We start from the raw sequence: 13,892 nt of genomic DNA on the forward strand, positions 1-13,892 counted from the left end.
GATACACCAATACGATTGGTTATTATATGTAATCGTTCCTCCATTTAGGCTCAAGTCTTTGAAGGTGTAATGATGTGAACCAATAATGCAGGTGAGAGTCATGTTTCCTCCAACTTAAAACAAAAAGATATGAGCACATATTTAATAAATGCATTGGTAACGACTGTTTGTTCAAAATTCTAATCTGTAATATAAATAAACAGAATCAAATGAAGACAAGAAAATTAACAGGTTTATTCTACCAATGAAAGAAGAAGGACGGTGCTGAGGAACCACCAAGTCAGAATACTGACCTATCAGCAGAAATGTGTCAGCTGAAGCAAGAAGTCCAGCCAAGATCTCAGACCTGAAGCTGATCTTTTTTTGGAAGAACGGGCTTTAAGTGTCAAGGTGAACATGCGCTTATTAAAAAAAAGAAGAAAAAAGCATGTTACTATGTGCATCTTTGGAGGGATATGATCTAACAGCATCCACTCTTCTGTGAAGGCTTTCTGTTTGAAAGGTTTCAGAAGTCTCTCTGTGGAGAATTCACCCAGAAAAACTTTTGTACTGTTAGAAACTGATGGGAGATGCTTGTTGCTTTTGATACTGTTGATACTTTTTGCATTTAAAATTAATCTTGCTGTGATTCTACAGTAATCCAGTGGGGAGTGATTGGGGGACTAAATGGTGGCAACATTTTGAGCGGCTCACTGAACAAAGAAACAGCAAACTGTAAAAAGAATGTTGTTTGAATTACTGCGGCTTAAACATCGGGCTTATTGATAACTTCACAAACACTGGATGAATGACAGTTTCCTCATAACTTCATTCCACATCTTTCCTTGTTATGTTCCGGTGCATCTTTTCCTTGTTCCTCTTTCAGGATTTCCAGGGTTTCATCAGCGGCTGCTTTCTTGTGTCTTCAGTGTTCTGGATGTTAGTTTCAGGAGGAATCTGTTAATCCTTTCAGGTTAACTGTATTTCTGCAGAAATATGATCAGGAACACCAGCTGATTTTAACACAATCTCTACAATAATATAAAAATAGTGGAAAGAAATTATTGATATTTTTTAAATCAATTCAGAAAAAATTCCAATATCATCAGTAAATTTAAAGATGAAATTAGCCTAGATGTAAGTGCACAAACAAAATTTGATTTTCACAACAATTTTAAGGAAGTGAATCATGAATAACAGTCAAAAAGTCTGGGAGGACTCCAAGACCACAAACCCCGAAAGGTATTTTGTTGATATTAACTAGTTGAGCAGGAAGCAGGTGGCTCATGATTTGAAAGGAGGAACTACACTGTTAACAGAAAAGCTTTTTATTTATTTTAAATAAAAACATTAAAATGCAGCTGCACTGATTTTGATTTCTGCTGAGAAAACAAAATGAACCTTTATTGATCATTTTCCGAGCTCAAATTCGGCATTGGTGATGCTCAGTCACAGCTGTACTGGAAGATGAAGCTTCACCCACAAATCTGTATCAGCAAACACCATAAAAACACTGCAAAAAGCGGCACAAACAATCTGATATCTGATAATTGATCTCCCCTACAAAACTTCACTGGATTGGTCCTCATCCTGTGCTCTGGCACAAGAATGCATTTTGCAACATGAAACTGAACAGGATGAAGATTCTGCCACCAGTGCTGAGAGCTGCACCTTACAGGACACGCCCACAAGGTGTGCATATAAGGAGACATCACTGTTGAGTTAAATCAACAAGGTCGCTCTTCAGATCATCATCAGCAGCAGCAGAGGTAAGACTGAAAGCTTCATCAGCGTCTGACTGCGACTGTTCATACATAATGGAAACATTTATATTTGGGTCACTGTGATTCTCTCCCTGCCAGGATTTTTTCTTCTCTCGAGAGTGAAAATGGGCGATTATGAAGTGATCGTTTTCACTGGTGACCGTTCCTCTGCCTCCACTTTTAATAAGGTCTACATTAAGCTGGTCGGCACTGACGGAGCGAGCGAGCGCACACACCTGTGGAGCTGTGTGCCATCTTTCTACAGAGGAGCAGTAAATATGATACTCAATTCCATTTTTATATATTATTTACCATTTCATGATAACAGCGTATACCCTACAATATTAGAGAAGACCTGAACAACAGGCAATCACCTTTGAGTGGCATGGAGAGAGAAATCAAAGCTCCCTTTCAAGAGAGAGAAAACCTCCAGGAGAATCAGGTTCAGAGAGGAGCAGCCATCTCCCACGACTGGTTGGGTGTGAAGGGGTGAGGGTGGGGGTGGAGACTGACAAAATCCAAACTATGGGAGGGAGATGACAAAACTGGCAACGAGTCCAGCCTCTCTCCAGGAGACTGGTTCCAGAGCTCAAACCATGTGCTGAGGTAAGCCTGACTATATCTAGCTGGTTTATCTCAACCTCACGCGTTAGCTCAGGCTCTTTCCCCAACAGAGAGGTGACATTTCATAGCTCCAATAAGTGGGGATCAGTCTGCAATGGCCTCCACCCTTGGCCACTGCCCGATACACATTTCACCTGACCCTTACGACACCTCCTGCAGGTGGTGGGCCTACAGGAGGGCGGGCCCATGTCGTCTCTTTGGGCTGCACCTGGCTGGGCACCACAGGCTAATGCCTGACCAACATGCTCTTCCTTGAGCTCCTTCCCCAAGCCTGACTCCAGTGTGGGGCCCGGGTAACCGTAAACAGTTCCCTTGGTGGCTTTTCATAGAGGTATTCTGAATCGCTCTTTATCTGGCCCCTCACTCAGGACCAATTTGCCATGGGAGACCCAACTAGGGGGACAAGCCCCTGGACAACACAAACCCTTCCACCATGATAAGGTGGTGTTTCACCGAGGAGATCAGGTTTACCTGAGAAAACCTGCAGTTTAAATATGTGTCCTGGTTATATTAAAAAAATATGGATTCATCACATCACAACAAGTTTCCTTTGTTAGTCATTGTACACAATGAGATTATGTTCCAGAACTGTGACTGTATTGTGGTTCCTCAAAGGTTACAGCTCAGTTAAATGCCCGTCTCATTCTGTGTTTCCTCCAGGTATCACACTTCATTGTGTCCTGCCAAAAATCCCTTGGACAGCTGGTGCTCATAGAGCTGGATAAAGAGCGCCACACACTCGTCCCAAACAAGGCTTGGTATCCTGCCAAGGTGCACGTGACGTCCCCTGAAGGAGAAAGCTACTTTTTTCCTGTGTACCAGTGGATCTCTGACAGCAACACTCACTACTTCAGAGAGGGGGCAGGTCTGTGAAAATGTTAGAAATTAATAAACTAAAACCAGTAAATAATTAAAATACTCATCAAGAAGAAATGCTAAATATTATAAATCCACTAACTAATTCAAACAGGAAGCATTCAGAAAGCCTGCTTACAACAAAATAAAAGTCTTTAAGAAATTAAAATATTTTCAGAAGATCTGAAACACAGGAAAAAACAACAAATACGTTCTCCTACCTGCTTCCCACGAGTGAAACCAATCCAGGGGGGAAATCTGACCTGTGAATAAAGCTTAAAAGTAAAATCAGACTTCTATTCCAAAAATAAGTTACCATCAACACTTATTATAAATGCAGTGGATTAACATTGTATCAATCCAGCTGCACAACAATATATTCAGTTCATTATAATACTATACATACTTCAGTAGTATTTGAAAACCACCTGTCAATGGCATTTAATAATCATGTTCATCAGCATTTGAACAAACAAAACAAAGCACACAGTGAACGGAAACAATCATCTGGAACAGCAGCACCTCTAACAAATACACAAAGCAAACAATACTCCTCTGATCTTAAAGAGTTATGTCTAATTACTCCAGAAAATTCTTCATTTCTCCACAAAGATTTGTGATGGTAATGGCACCAGAAAACACACAAATACACAGCCATCAGCAGGGACAGGAAGTGAAAGAGGCGACGCTGGGCTTATCGCTCCACCAATAGGCGGAGCGATAAATGACGGCCTCTTCCTCAGATCACATGGGCTACACTAACCTTTGTGTACACTCAAGCATGAGCAGAGGAAGTTACAGCACCAAATCAAGAGGAAATAAAAGCATGACTGATGCTGAACTGATTTTACTGAGTCTCCTGAGCTGGTTTTATTCAAGAGGTGGTTATTAAAATGAAAAGATTTTTGCAACATTGGTCCAAATTAAAGGGATCAAGATCCCAAATGAGTTTTGGATATACAGATAGCAGATTTTACAGATAGCCTTTTTTGTTTTTTTCTAGCTCGCACACTAATTGAAGACAAGCACAGATTTCTTGGTCAGTACAGTCGGGAGAAGGAGCTCGTGCAGCGACAGGAGGTTTATAGGTAAGAGACCAGAGCAGCATGGTAACCCAGAGAGAGATCCTCCAGGAGCAGATGGCTCTGCATTTATAACATATAAAGGAAATTTAACCACCACATGACATCTGTCATGATTTATTAAAATCTATGATGTGCTGTTTATCTTTTGTTAAGTTAAACCTAAACCTTAATATACAAATAAACATAATCTAAATATTAATGTGCCTTTACATGCTCTTTAACTCCTTATTTTCATCTTTTAGATATGGCCAAAAAAAACCAATAACATTAATGATTTAAGCAGTAAGTAATTTAAGCAGTTGTTAGCAATAATGTAATGTGTTTACATCATTTGTTCCCCTGCATGGATTTTGGAAATATGTTTTCAGGATACAAACAAAATCAGGTACGATGATGCTGATGAATCACAGATTTATGTGTACATACAGTTAGTAAACAGGGTCCATTTCTTTTCTGTATTTAAATTTCTTACAATGCTACTGTTGTTTTTTGTTTGTTTATTTATCTTATTTTTTTAACCAGCTGGGACAAACAGGGAATCGCCCACTTTAAAGCAGACAGTCTTTTATCGCTGCCCTATGACATCCGCTTCTCTTTGACCAAGACTGCAGAGATGATCTACACCGGAGCCACAGGGTGAGCTCATCATATCCACACACACACACACACACACACACACACACACACACACACACACACACACACACACACACACACACACACACACACACACACACACACACACACACACACACACAATCTGTATATATACATTTATGGTTTCAATCATCCTAAAATGGTCTTTGTTTTCTAGACTGGGAAAGCTGGGGCTGATGGGATTACTTCAGTCTAACAAGTTTACTTGCCTTGAGGATATTTATAATCTGCTAAATGTCCACAAGACTCAAGTATCAGGTAATGAATTATAATGTATACATGATAGCATGTATTAAAATGCTACTTAGAAATAATGATCCAGTCATGGACATCTGAATCTCAGCCAAGTATGGAGTAAAATTTAAAAAATTTTCCAAGATTTTCTGAAAAAGTATTTGAGCTTTCTAAAATATGAAGAACTCAGAGGCCATTTTATATTAGGACATTCATTCTACAGCTACTTGTAAATGTGCAGAAAATATTTCTGTATGTAGTTTGCAGCAATCAAAAGACTGCAGTGTGCTTCATATAATTCAGGCTCTAACTGGCAGTTATGTTTTTGAGATCAGTTTTATTTTCTCAGTTTTCCTGCAGTCAAAAATGTTGGTCTCACCAGCGGCTGACCAGGATGGTTTAGTCCAGCATTTTCAATAAAATTATCTTTTATTTCCAGAATATGTCTATAAAAATTGGAAGGAAGACACCTTCTTTGGCTACCAGTTCCTAAATGGTACCAACCCCATGTTGATCGAACGCTGTAAAGCACTGCCAGAGAACTTCCCTGTCTCTGATAAAATGGTGTTCTCTAACAGTCAGCATCATTTGGCCGATGAAATAGAGGTAATTTTTTTCATTCCCATGAAATAAGGTTGACTGTAATATCCATCACATCTGGTTCATGCCTGCACTTGGTGAAGTGTTTGCATTGACACGTTTACTTTACACATGTATTGTCCAGACTACGTAGTTGGGGTCAAACCATTTATCATTGTGTTTGAAATTTCCAACAGAAGGGTCACATCTTCCTGTGTGACTACAAGCTTTTGGATGGAGTGGAGCCAAACATCATCAGTGGGAAGCAGCAGTATTTGACAGCCCCCCTCGTCCTGCTCTGGAAAAATGATCAAGATGAGCTGCTGCCAGTTGCTATTCAGGTAAACTTTGAACTCCGACATAAATATTAAGGCTCTGCATCTGAGCATTTTTCGATTTCACTTTCATTGGCTGTTTTTAAAAAGTATCCACCTTGCTGAATGTGTCTTTAATCAGGTAGTAGCAGTTACCTCAGGAAGTAATGGATCTAGAAAGAAAGAAATTCTCTCTATTCTCCTCAGTCAAGTTTCTTCGGTCCCTGTCTGAATTCTTTTCATTGTCATATCTGAGTTTTACTTATTGACAGCTGAGTGTGACAAATTTGTAAGTGTCATTTATTTATGAAGCTCAAAATTAACAATTTCCCCTAAACAAATTTAAGACAAGAATAGTAACTTCCAAGAATCCATTGTTAGTAACAATATCAGGTACTCTTGAACACTGAACTGTGTTCATGCGTAGTTTGCTTAGGGGTCAGGAAAGGCCATAATGAAAGGATGTTTCTAATTTTAGAAATATTGCGCAAATGCAAAAAAGCGGTCCTACATATTTGTTTAATATGTGCATTGAAGGACATATCCTGGTCAAAAATGACTCCAAGATTTCTCACAGTGTTACTGGAGGCCAAAGTAATGCCATCCAGAGTAAGTATCTGGTTAGACACCATGTTTCTAAGATTTGTGGGGCCGAGTACAAGAACTTCAGTTTGATCTGAATTTAGAAGCAGGAAATTAGAGGTCATCCAGGCCTTAATGTCTTTAAGACATTCCTGCAGTTTAACTAATTGATGTGTGTCATCTGGCTTCATTGATAGGTAAAGCTGAGTATCATCTGCATAACAATGAAAATTGATGCAGTGCTTTCTAATAATACTGCCTAAGGGAAGCATGTATAATGTAAATAAAATTGGTCATAGCACAGAACCCTGTGGAACTCCATAATTAACCTTAGTGTGTGAAGAAGACTCCCCATTTACATGAACAAATTGGAGTCTACTAGATAAATATGATTCAAACCACTGCAGTGCAGTACCTTTAATACCTATAGTATGCTCTAATCTCTGTAATAAAATGTTATGGTCAACAGTATCAAAAGCTGCACTGAGGTCCAACAGGACAAGAACAGAGATGAGTCCACTGTCAGAGGCTCTAAGAAGATCATTGGTAACCTTCACTAATGCTGTTTCTGTACTGTGATGAATTCTGAAACCTGACTGAAACTCTTCAAATAAACCGTTCCTCTGCAGATGATCAGTTAGCTGTTTTACAACTACTCTTTCAAGAATCTTTGAGAGAAAAGGAAGGTTGGAGATTGGCCTATAATTAGCTAAGACAGCTGGGTCAGTGATGCTTTTTAAGTAGAGGTTTAATTACAGCCACCTTGAAGGCCTGTGGTACACAACCAACTAGTAAAGACTGATTGATCATTTTTAAGATTGAAGCATCAATAATTGGAAAGACTTCTTTGAACAGTCTAGTAGGAATGGGATCTAATAAACATGTTGCTGGTTTGGAGGAAGTAACTATTGAAGTTAACTCTGAAACATCAACTGGAGCCAAAGAGTCTAAACAAATACCAGCAGTGCTGAAAGCAGCCAAACATGAAGAATAATCTTTGAGATGGTTATGAATAATTTTTTCTCTAATGTCTAAAATTTTATTTGTAAAGAAATTCAGTTAAAGTGTTAGTTAAAGTGAAAAGAATCTAATCCCCTGGTTGTTGGGATATGAAATGTTGGGATATTGAACCAGTGTCCTTAAATTCTGACGTTGTCCTCAGTGATAGACAGTAAACAGGGGTGGATATGCTTTATATTGCACAGACCTTGAGTGGTAATGTCTCTAATTGGTATTTAGGAACACTGTCCTGGAAAAATGTCTCCTGTATCCACCAGGGGGAGCAGTGATAATGGAAGCACATTCATTTCCATCTTTCTTAACTGTTTATTGAACCACCTCTAATGTATTGCAGGTTATATACATGATTATAACAGAGCCATAAAGGTGAACCGTTCTGTAAAACAGTCATATAGACATATATTTGCAGCAAATAAAGTAGTGGTTGTGCACCCTGAAGGTTTGCACTCAGTGGTTACTGCTGACTAATGTATCTGAACATGAAAGTATTATGTAACCACACTGCTAATGTTTTTAAACAAAAAGTAAAACTGAAACTTACACTAGTTGATAATTGCTGGTTTCTGTCAGAGAAGTGTTTCAAAAGGGCACGTCTGACAGAAAGCACTGACACTGCACAACAATACTGAGTGTGTGTGTGTGTGTGTGTCTGTGTGTGTGTGTGTGTGTTGCCTGTTGGTCAGAGTTGATAATAAAGCAAATGAAAGACCAGAAACACATTTTTCCTTCTCCTGCAGCTGAAGCAGAACCCAGGTGAGGACAATCCGATCTTTTATCCTTCTGATTCTGAGTACGACTGGTTGATGGCCAAGACTTTTGTGAGAAGTGCAAACTTCAACTTGTATGAACTCAATGCTCACCTGCTGCGCACTCACCTGCTGGCTGAGATCTTTGCTGTGTCACTGCTGCGCAACATTCCCATGGTGCATCCCCTGTACAAGGTACCAAAGGCTGAGGAACCGCTATGCTTCTTAGATACGACACACAGACTTGTGACTTTGATATTAGGGTTAAACATGTGACCATAAAACATCAGACTAGAAAGGAAAAGTTCATTTTCTTACTAATGAATTTCTCTGTTTCCATCAGCTCCTCATACCTCACACCCGTTTCACTCTGAACATCAACTTCTTAGCTCGGAAACGTTTAATATCTAAGGGAGGATCCTTTGATAAGGTAAAGACCAGCAAAGCCAACAACTTTTAGTTCTGAGTTTCATGTATCTGTCTTTTACTGGGTTTTGACTGTTTTCTAGTTCACATCTTCTGGTGCAGAAGGTGCCCTCACAATCCTGAAGAGATCCCTGCCCTCAGTGACCTACAGCTCCCTTTGTATCCCAGATGATATCGCAGAGCGTGGGCTGACCCATGTTCCAAACTTCTACTACAGGGATGATGGACTCCGGCTCTGGGAGATCATCCACAGGTTCTCTCACCACTTTGTCTGACCACACATTTATATAATTAGAGAATAACTTTCATTAGTTCTGGGTTTCTTTTGTTGCAGGTTTTGGTTATGTTTGGATTTCTAGTTGCTGTGTGTTCCTGGTGTGTCCCTTTGTGTTTTTAGGTTTCAGTTTTGGTCAAGTTTAGGCTATCTCTGTGTGCCAGTCTCCCTGTGTGTTACGTCTGCATTACTAGGCTTGGTTTCTTCCTGTTTTTATTTTGCTTGTGTTTAGTTTGGCGTCCCCTTGTGTCGTCTGTGTATTGTGCTCAGGTGTGCTACTCATCTGTTGTCATTCCCCTCATTATCAAGTGTGTGTATATATTGTCTGTGTCCTTGTTAGTTTATTGTCTGTTAGATTAGATGTTAGATTCAACTCATTGTCATTGTGCGCACAAGACGCACAACGAAGTGATCGTTCCAGATCACTCATCCAGAGACGAGCATCTGCGGTCATGCAGCCAGAGACCGGCGCTACCGTTAGGTTTAAATGTCTCGCCAAAGGACACAACGCAACGCAGTTGTGTCCTTTGGCAACTTTGCGTTGAACCAGCAACCCTCCGGCTGCAAGGCGAACGCCTACCCACTGCACCACTGCCACTAATTCGTCATCTATGCCTACGCGTGTGTGTCTTATGTTTCATGTCACGTTATGTCAAATCACCCACATTTTGTTTTGAGTTTGAGTTTGTGCTGCTGGCTCCTGTCCAGCCCTTCCCCGTTTTATTTATTGAATAAAGTTTAATTTAATAAGTTTAACAAAGTTTAAAGTGTAATAAAGCCTCTGCCTTTAGTGTCCTGCTCTGGGGTCATCATCCTGCCTGCCACACAGCGGTACATGACACAACCTGTGCACGTTGTACCCTGCCTTTCACCCCATGAAAAATGGGATAGGCTTCACCCCGCCCGCAACACTGGCAACAATGAGCGAAAGAGGATGGATGGATTACAATTTGTTCAGTTTTAACAATGTATTTTTAAACTTATAATGTAATCAGGAATGTGTTTGACTGTGTGTCCATTTGTCAGGTTTGTTAGATCGATACTCACCTTCTACTACAAGGATGATGCTGATGTTCAGCGTGACACTGAACTCCAGAACTGGATCAAAGAGATCTTTGAAAATGGATTCAATTCAATAGAAAGCACAGGTGATTATAATGTGCACATTGTATTACCATAAAACTTAAATTTATTCTCTGTGTTGACATAATTCAGTTTATTCTTTCTGATCATCAGGAATCCCACAGAAATTCTCCACTGTGGCTGAGACGGTCAAGTTTGTCACCATGGTGATGTTCACCTGCTCTGCCCAGCACTCAGCCATCAACTCTGGACAGGTGAAGTCCACTAATTTACCCAGATTATCAGTGATGGTGTTTTTGCACGGATCAGTTCTGGATGAAAACCCACTCAGCAGCTAACACAATACTGTAAGGTTTAATGTATTCTACTGCAAGCAGCAAGTAAGTTGAACTGTTTCCTGTTGGAATTCCACATATTTCAGTGATGAACATGTTTTTGTAGGTCTAGCACAGAGGTGTCAAACTCAGTCACAGAGCGAGCCCGTCTTCAGACTGTAGTCTGAGGCTTGGTTATTACATTTTTTCCAGGAGCTTGTCTGGTGCGCGGACTTTCTTTTTGCTTAGTTTTCGCTTTTGTTCCTGCACCCTTTTGAACTTTTTTTGGATGTGTGTTTTCCTCTTCGGTGTTCGAGAAATAAAACACTAACATAAGGCTATTAATGATCTTTGCTATGGATACACGACATCCTCACCACCGTCATGCTCCTAATGTTCCCGACTGCCTCCAATTCCAGCTAATCCCAGGGACAGATAAAAGAATGTACTTCATGTTTTTTAACAATATGTGAAAACAGAATTTATTATGTGTTATTGATGGATCAGCTCAGACTTTCTCTTGGCTGAAATTTGATCTATTTATGGCGTCTTCTTCTTGCCATAACTCAGTAACAAGGTTTCAGAACACATTACATCTCCCCTTCTGAGATTTTGAAAAGCTTTAAGAGATTTTGCCGATTTTGCAAGTTTTCCCACCTACAACGAATGGAAGGTATTGTAGGTACACTTCAACTGTGAGAGACACAATCTAAAAAAAAGTCCAGAAAATCACATTGTGTGATTTTTTTTTTTAATAATTAACATTTAAATGCATAAAAAAGTATTAGATTACCTAAGAACCAGCATGAATTCTGGCTCTCACAGACCTGTTAGTTTTCCTTGAGAAGCCGTCCTATTCTGCACTAATTAACTGTATTATTTGCACCTGTTTGAACTCGTTACCTCTATAAAAGACACCTGACCACACGCTCAATCACAAACTAACATCTCCACCTTACCCAAGAACAAAGACTTGCAAAATTGGCAGTGTATCAATATTTGTGTTCCCCACTGTATATTAGATATATTATATGAACTTATTATTGCACTTTTGTTTAAAAGGTGTGCAACAAATTTGCTTTATTTCATTCTCAACAGGGGCTGGGGGCACATCTAACCTGACTCAGTCTCGTGTTTGTTACACACCTAAAAATCCCTTATAATCCTGATGAGCTATTCTTTCATTGTTTGTCTGGCTGATGGAGTTAGCAAACTCATCCCGTACCTTTTTAGGGTCATCTTTCTGACTGCCTGTCCAGTCTAGAATTTTGTAGATGTCTCCACCTTTTCCACAAATCCATATGCTGAGCCAGCCTACCCTCAGCATGACCTGAGCTCAGACAGCAGGCCATCAAAACAAAAGTGCCATGGCTCCTGAGTCTTTCAGATAGGTTGATACACATCTGTGGTGTCTCTGACAACTTCCTGCTGCCATCTAATTCAGCTTAACATCGTGGATACCAGGATGTTAATGTGATTTTAGCACACTGGAGCTTTTTTTGAGCTAAAATTTTAAATGCAGCTGAAAGACTCTGTACCGTTTTTAACCCAACTGTTCCTGATGATTTTCTTTTCTTTTAAATTTATAACATTTGAAGGCATTTGGGTTCAGTGGTTAATGATGTCAGACTTAAAAGCTATTCTTCAAAGCCCATTACTGACTGATCCATTACTTCTTCAATTCAGTATGACTTTGGTGGCTGGATGCCCAACAGTCCTACCACCCTGGAACTTCCTCCACCAACAAAAAAAGGGACAACAAATGAAAAAACAATGCTGGAAATGTTCCCCAGTGTTGGCACAACAGTGAATGCCATGGCCACTGTATGGCTACTGAGCAAGCAGTCCTCTGACCAAGTAAGTGCTCCACTAAGACTTTCCATCCATCCATCCTCTTCTGTTTATCCTGGGCCGGGTGGCGGAGAAGAAAACCAAAACTAAACGTGTCATTGATCTCATATCGATATCATCAGGTTCTTCTTGGCCAGTACCCAGAGAAGCATTTCACTGAGAGGTTTCCAGTCCTGAAGATAAAAGAATTTCAAGAAGAGCTCAGAAAGCTGAGTGAAGACATCAAAAGCAGAAACTCAGGCTTGGATCTGCCGTACACGTACTTGGATCCAGACGTGGTTGAAAACAGTGTGTCGATTTGAACACCGGAGGGCATCCCCTCATCCTCCAGCTTCAAATCAGTGACAGTGGGCAGAGTGAAAAATGAGTGTTCTGATCATCACTGATTTCACTGATTCAGCTTTAGTTTCACTTTATGATCTTACAAACTTATTATCAGTGAATACAGTGTTGATGAAACTGAAAGCACAAATGTGAAGCTGTGGTAGTCAGAAGGTTTTCATGAACTGCGGCTCTTTGTAATCTTCTGGGCTTGTTTTGGTCTCAGCATGTGAATTTTTCTAATCTCTGATTTTTGTTTGTGTAGCTATAAAGGATCGCTGATTTCCTCTGCCATGAATTCTGGTGTTAAAAAACATATCCATAATAATATTTGCATTTAATGAAATAAGAAGTGAAGAAAAGATAAAGATTCATTCTGTTTTAAAGGAGGTTTAACAAAGCTACACTGAGATGTATTATTGTGACAACAGTTCCAACTTTATCACTTTTAATATCTTTTAATCATTTTAGGAATTATGTGATGAGTAATGACAAAATATCATGTAACTGCTGCATTGCGATCACATAAATGTAAACATTAAACTCAACGCTTAATCCACTGTGTTATCGTTCTGTGTAGGATCTCATCATCCAGGTACTTGTTTTTAACCTCTAATTTGAAAGGCTTCTTTAGTTCTCAAACCAAAAGGTGGAGAGATCCAGGTATTCAAATCCCAGTGTGTGTAGTGTGTGACCAAATAAAATCCTAGAATTTAGGAGTCACCACAGCGGCTCACCTGCCTCAATCTCACCTTACACCCAGCATCCTCCTCTGTCACCCCGACCATCTGCACGTCCTCTTTCACTGCATCCATGAATCTTCTCTGTGGTCCTTCCCTTTTCCTCATCCCTGGAAAATCTATCTTGAACGTGCTTTGTCCATTATACCCACTATCCCTCCTCGTCACATGTCCAAACCATCTCAGCAGTGCTTCTCTAACTTTGTCTCTAAATCACTCAATCTGAACCGTTCCTCTGATGTACTTATTTCTAATTTTTTCCTTCCTCGTCACTCCAAATGAAAGTCTTAACATCTTGAACTCTGCCACCTCTAACTCCTGTTCCTTTTGTTGGTTAGCTAGTGCATGATATAGTCGGGCTTACCTTAATGCATGTCCTGGGCTCTGGAATCAGTCTCCTGGAGAGGGGCTGGACTCTGGTCTGGAATTGTCCTCGGTGAGAGGC

At 40.0% G+C, this 13,892-nt stretch overlaps 1 protein-coding gene across 1 annotated transcript; it reads left to right on the top strand.

Moving 5' to 3' along the window:
• The first annotated feature begins 1,867 nt into the window (after window positions 1–1,867).
• On the top strand, window positions 1,868–12,688 carry LOC115795381 (hydroperoxide isomerase ALOXE3-like). The gene is made up of 14 exons (XM_030751258.1): window positions 1,868–2,014; window positions 3,027–3,231; window positions 4,225–4,309; window positions 4,829–4,942; window positions 5,121–5,221; window positions 5,637–5,803; window positions 5,974–6,117; window positions 8,430–8,633; window positions 8,782–8,868; window positions 8,948–9,117; window positions 10,165–10,286; window positions 10,375–10,475; window positions 12,222–12,392; window positions 12,509–12,688. Exons 1-14 carry the CDS (start codon window positions 1,868–1,870, stop codon window positions 12,686–12,688), a joined length of 1,998 nt encoding a protein of 665 aa, XP_030607118.1.
• Window positions 12,689–13,892: the final 1,204 nt, after the last annotated feature.

Source organism: Archocentrus centrarchus, chromosome 2 (genome assembly GCF_007364275.1).
Source record: "Archocentrus centrarchus isolate MPI-CPG fArcCen1 chromosome 2, fArcCen1, whole genome shotgun sequence".
Classification (NCBI taxonomy): domain Eukaryota; kingdom Metazoa; phylum Chordata; class Actinopteri; order Cichliformes; family Cichlidae; genus Archocentrus; species Archocentrus centrarchus.

Coding starts and splice junctions, on each gene's coding strand:
- LOC115795381 (XM_030751258.1), top strand. CDS start 1,868: ATGGGCGATTATGAAGTGATCGTTTTCACTGGTGACCGTTCCTCTGCC. Junction 8,634..8,781: donor TGGTGCATCCCCTGTACAAG/GTACCAAAGGCT, acceptor TGTTTCCATCAG/CTCCTCATACCTCACACCCG. Junction 10,476..12,221: donor CAGCCATCAACTCTGGACAG/GTGAAGTCCACT, acceptor TCTTCAATTCAG/TATGACTTTGGTGGCTGGAT.